This window comes from Pteropus vampyrus, unplaced genomic scaffold, assembly GCF_000151845.1.
Source record: "Pteropus vampyrus isolate Shadow unplaced genomic scaffold, Pvam_2.0 Scaffold269, whole genome shotgun sequence".
Lineage (NCBI taxonomy): Eukaryota > Metazoa > Chordata > Mammalia > Chiroptera > Pteropodidae > Pteropus > Pteropus vampyrus.
In genome coordinates this window covers 455,307-461,006 of record NW_011889050.1, presented here as the reverse complement: position 1 = coordinate 461,006, position 5,700 = coordinate 455,307, and the positions used below count along the sequence as shown (strand labels likewise).

General features: G+C 41.7%; 1 protein-coding gene across 1 annotated transcript in view; it reads left to right on the top strand.

Moving 5' to 3' along the window:
- RPIA (ribose 5-phosphate isomerase A) overlaps positions 1-2,454 on the top strand; it is a 35,186-nt gene extending 32,732 nt beyond the window's left edge. Inside the window, exon 9 of the mRNA XM_023520515.1 lies at positions 1,533-2,454. Within this exon, the coding sequence (XP_023376283.1) occupies positions 1,533-1,630 (98 nt within the window). The 3' untranslated portion in view covers positions 1,631-2,454. The remainder of the gene's footprint in view (positions 1-1,532) is intronic.
- The last annotated feature ends 3,246 nt before the right edge of the window (positions 2,455-5,700 follow it).

The window sequence follows — 5,700 nt, the reverse complement described above, 5'->3', positions numbered from 1 at the left end:
CCATAATGGTTCATGAAAGAGCTTCCTCGTTCTTTTAAAAATAACAGCATGGCATTCCATTTTATGGCCATCGCATACTTTATTTAACCAGCTCCCCACTAGTGGATATTTGTTTCCTTTCCTTTGCTAGAAGGCAGTTCCTAGGTCAGAAGAGATAAGTGTGTCCGATGTTGCTAGATGGTGTTAAATCGCTCGCTGTGGATTGTACCACTTTGCCTGTCTGCCAGCAGCAGGTGCAGGTGCCACTTTCCCTACACACTGAGTCCATCGGACTTTTACTCTAATAGTTCAGCAGTTACTCTCTCATTGTAGTATGTGTATACGTGGTTGACTCTTGAACAACTTGGGGTTTGAACTGCGCCAGTCTATCTTATGTGCAGATTTTTCAGTTGGCCTGTGCGATCCAAGCCTGTTTTGCTCTGCAGCTGGGAATCTGCGTTTGCAGAGGGCCGGCTGTTATTTGCTGGTTTTCGACTGCGAGGGAGGTCTGTACCCATAACCCCTGAGTTGTAAAGGGTTAACTGGATATGTAAATATTTTCAGAAAAGGTTGTTTGCAGTTGTAGTTAATTCTCATTGCTGAATAATATTCCATCTTATTTATGTGTGTGGAAAAAAGTTTGTATGTGAATTCTACTGTTGATGGGTGTTTGGGTGTTTCCGGTTTTTAGCTATTAGGAAAAGTACTGCTGTGCACATTCTTGTACATGACTCTTGATGACCATACATCTACCTGACTTGTTTGTATGCCTGGAGCAGCATTGTTGGATCATTAGGTGTGAGTGTGTTTGGTGTCAGAGAGGTATTAACAAACATTTCCAAAGCGGCTTTGCCAGTTTACTCCCACTGTCTACATGTGGGAGTGTCTTTTCATCCTCGTCAGATTTCATTATATTCTTTCTAGTGAGCATATAGTGGTGTCTTGTAGTTTTAATTGGCATTCCCTTTTGACTAGTTTAAACACCGTTTTTTATGTTTATTGGTAATTTTGGATAGCCTCTTTTGCGAAGTACCTCTAAGTCTTTTGTCCATTTTTCTACTAGGTCGTCTGTCTTGTTGATTTAGAGAGTAGTTTATATATTTTGATGTGAGCCCTTTGTTGGGTATACACATTGCAAATATTTTTTTGGGCTCTTTGGGGAAAACTTCTAAAGCTGACAGTATGATTGAGACTAACTGGGATTAGGGGTTACTTAGAGTAATGACCTTTCCGAAAAGATGACTTGTCATCTAGTATCTGAAGGATAGAGAAGAACCCCCTTGAAGCTCTCAAATGAGTAATCCAGACAAAAGGAATAGCATGAGCAAAGGCCTTGAGAAAGGAAAAAGTTTGGCACATGATGGGCCTTTAAAAAGAAAGCCAAGATGGCAAGGGACAGATGGCTTGTAAGAAGAAATAAAAATAATCAGAATCTCTATTCATTTGTCCAGTGTTGCTAATGGTAGTTGCTTCTACTGACCCTGTGATCCTTGATTCTTTTCTTGCTAGAGGAAGCTGAAACTTAATGCTTCCTTCCGTCCTTTGTCCTGCAGGTGTGGTGGACACAGGCCTATTCATCAATATGGCTGAGAGAGTCTACTTTGGGATGCAGGACGGCTCAGTGAATGTGAGGGAGAAGCCTTTCTGCTGACCGCAGGAGTGAAGTGTTCGCCTTGAGTCCCCAGCCTCAGCCGAGATGGACATGCCTCTCCAGGAGCCTTTGCCTTAATGTGTCTGTGCCAGGTGGACAGCTGGCTGGGTGGGGGGTTGGGGAGTTAAATTCAGTCTTCTGAAATATGTTATTAAATGTCTTTTTTTAAAAAGAAATATAAACATATATTTTTACTATTAAAAATACTCAGTTTTTTAATAAAGTAGAAATTGATTTCATGTTTTATATGAAACATTTACCAAAAAAAAAAAAAGAGAAGGGAACTGTCTTTTAAACTTTTAACTTGAGCCTGCTGGTTAAGCTTCTGAATATTGAGTTTGCTGAATAATATAAATGAAAACTTTAAACTAGTAAAATGAAGAGCCCAGCTGGCAGCGATTCCCTGATGCCTTACCGGAAACATCAGAGTTTACTTTTCTGCCACTGTCTGTCTATTTTTAGTTTTCATTGTAATCACACATAGTACCTGGTTACATATTTTAAGACGAGGTTTACAAGTCTGGTGAATGTACCAGTGTGGTGTATAGCGACTCGGAGTGCAAACTATTAGGGAGATTGTGGGGGTTCTTTTGCTAAGATCAGGGAGTTCCTTCAGACCCCTGGGGCTGGAACCAGTTGATCAGAAGGACTTGCCCACACTGCGAGAGCACTGCTGTGAAATGCGAAACACTTTTAAATGATTGTCTTTTTGTTGTTAATATTTTATCTGTTCTTTTATTATTACTTGCATGGTTCAACATCAGAAGTTGTTACCTCTTTATATTGTTTGAGGGTTGAAATAAAACAGTATGGTGCCATTTTTACTCTTGTCTTTCCTTTAGAATTCATAGCAATTTTGTGGTACAACAAAAATCAATTTTGCTCACTCAGTTTACATTGGATCTCTGATAAGGGGTGGAATATACTCAAGAAATCTTGAGCCAAGGAATAGATAAATATTTCCTTTATTTCTGAGAGAGCTTGACATTAGTTTCATTCCATAGAATTTGTCAAACAAAACATTAGTTTTCTTTGTTAATGGAGAATAACACAGCTGAACAAAAGTCACAAACTGCTCCCCAGTTTTTTATCAGTCAACTCTTTACTCATGGAAGCTGACAAACAGTAAAATGGGTGATCTGCACTTCCTCTTTATTCCCTCCTCTCTGTAACCTTCACAGTTTGCCTAATGAGCAGCAAATTGTCCAGAAAGCCTCATGGCCAGGGAAAAGAGAGGCTGCGGTCAACTCAGTGATGATTCTACATGGGACGCAGGAATCCATCCTGTTGTAAAGGTGTTTGTGCTGAGACCCCTAATCTCACCTGTGCTGAATTTGCACAGTACTTGAACAGTCATTTCACTGGGCTTGCCTTCTGTTTCGAAGCTTGAATAATAGCTGCCAAACTTGTTGGCATCTAAATCCTGCTAAATGAAGTTGCAGAATAAACAATCAGTACTGAGCATTGAAGAGGCTTTCTTCTGCCGAATTCCTTCTCTTTCTTCACTCTCGGTGCTCTTTAAAAATAGTTGCCTCACACATTGTTAGGGAACCTATTGTTGGGAGTGCTTTCTTTTTCTTCAAGGTTATTTTGGTCTGGATGATAGATAATTTTTGTACCTAACGGGCACTAGATCTTAGAGAAAACTTGATAGAACTAATAATCCTTTGTTGCTCTTGTGACATGAATTAAATTCAGGCATAAAGAGAAACAACAAAGTTAAACTGGGTTTCTGAAAAACACTTTCCATGCTCTACATCACATGTAAATTTTCAGCGAGTTTCATAGGCATTCACACCTGTAACCGAACTGCAGCTCCTTCAAATGTTAATGTGAGTGAGGTTTTTCTTTTCTTGAAACAAAACACTTGCAATGCTTTAGGGACATATACAGCAGTTTGTTCTTGAGATAAAATCTGATTAAAGTTTCTTCAATGAAATTATTAAATGTGATCTCGTGGGTGATAAATTGGATGAAAAAAATTTTCAGGCTCGTGATCAATTTGAGAGGCATAGGACAAGCTGCAAGTCTAGTGTTTGGGAACAGTTTATAACCAAGTTAAACACATTTCTGAGAAGTATCAAAGGGGAAGAATCACTTGGACTTGAATAAAACCTACTCAGTTTTGGTTTTAGCTATAGCTTGTATAAAGTTTTTGTATTCTTCATTCATCAGACTTTTTCTGAGTCCCCACCATGTGCCAATTCCTAGGCCACTAGTGAGAGAGAAGGGTGGGAGAGATGAAGACACCTCCTGTGCTTCAGCTTACTCATGTTCCAGATGCTTCCAGTCTGGTGGGCAAGGCAGATTGACAGAGGAGTGCCATAATGGGGCAACATAAAGGAGTTGTCAGCCTAGGGCGGGGAGAGGTGGGCCATGAGGTGGGAAAAATGGTTATCAGGTGAACATGGCGATAGCATCCTACCTGTCATTACTTCCCATGTGTCATGTTCTTTTATGGCCTTCGGCCTGTTACCTCGCAGCAGCTTTATGGCATTCATTCTCTTAATTTGCAGAGTGAGAAACAGGCTTAGTTTAAGTAACTTGTTCAGTTCATGTGCTGGAAGGCAGGCCAGACTTGTTGGGCTCCTAATTCCAGGTGGTTGTAGGACTAAATAGTTTGTGTTTCTTAATTGTCATGTCCATCCTTGTAATGTGAGTCACAAGTAATTTGTTTAACTACTGAAGTTAGTGAAATGGTTTATTTTGTGTGTGTGTAGATAGGCTTATGGGTAATTCTATAATATTAAATTCTGTTTCCTGATAGGCTTTCTTTAGTGTGAGAAAGGGATAGGACATGGCACAACCTGAGGTTGGCCATGGGACAGCACCCTTCGTAGAAGTCTTTCTCTGCTACCACTGAATTTTCTCCTCTCTCCTGTGCTCATTTCCTTTTTTCCCCTCCCCAGGCCTGGGGATATAGGCATAGTGACAACTGTAGCCTAGGAGAGGATGTTTATGGCTAAGGGTTATTAGTTTTCTTTAGCCAAAGACTCTTCAGGAACACATATTTGAACAAAGTTGGGTTTATTGACTCATTGAACAAGGGAAGTCATGTGCCATGGGGAGCCACCGGGGGTCTGTCAGAGGGTGTTAGGACTTCAGGATTTAAGCTTATGTCTGGTGCTTTGGAGGAGGGCTTTGCTCCGGATTGGATTTTTTCAGGAAGCAGGAGAATTCTGTGATTGTTGTCTTTGATTTTTACTGAGAAAGTGAGAATGGAGTGAGGCTGAAGCTGGGCTGGCTAAAGCACTGGTGGCCACTCATTAGCCGGGGTGGGGGATGTCTGGTCTTTTGTATGGTTTGGAACATGGTCACATTTTGTCTGTGTTGAGATGTGATTACTGAGTCGTCTGGCTTTTGTCTTCATCAGTCACAGAGTGGCCTTGTCTGATGCTGTTCCGTGAAATTGTTTCTGTTCCACAGGAGAACACAACAGCCTAGTGGTAGAGGCCAGGCCAGCTCGTAGCAATACCATGTCCTGACTATAGAACCTGGCCAGTTGCCCGCTGTCAGAGGCTGCAGCTTCTTTCTCAGGAAGGCTGACCCCAGGATCCAGAGGACCTGATCATTCTATAATCAACTCCTCCCTTCTCTTCAACTGATGGGTATTGAGCCCTTGCTGTGTATTGGGCACTGACTGGGGTGGAGGAGTCAGGCCACAGTGACCATATGGTGTAAGCTCCAGCCTTCCAAGACCTCAGTGGTGCCATGACAACCTCTTATGACTTTCTTCTCAAATGCCTGACTGCTCACTTCCTGTCATACCTAGCAGCTGATGCAGCCAGATTTAGGATTTCATCGGCCTTCACCCTCCACTAACCTGGTAATCAGGTGATGTTTTTGACACAGTTTCAGTGCTTTTGTTTTTTTAGTAACTGGGTTGTATTGTAGATCAGCAAAACATTCCAGTATAGCGTAGCATTCATGTGTGCCCAAATTGACCTCAGCAAATAACCACCTGTGACGGAGCTTCTAGAGGGATGGAAGTGTGATCACTGACGTGGGCAGTGGGGTGGAGGTGGAATCCAGAGCGGGAGGGAAAGGTTTGACCTGAAAGGCAGCCCCTT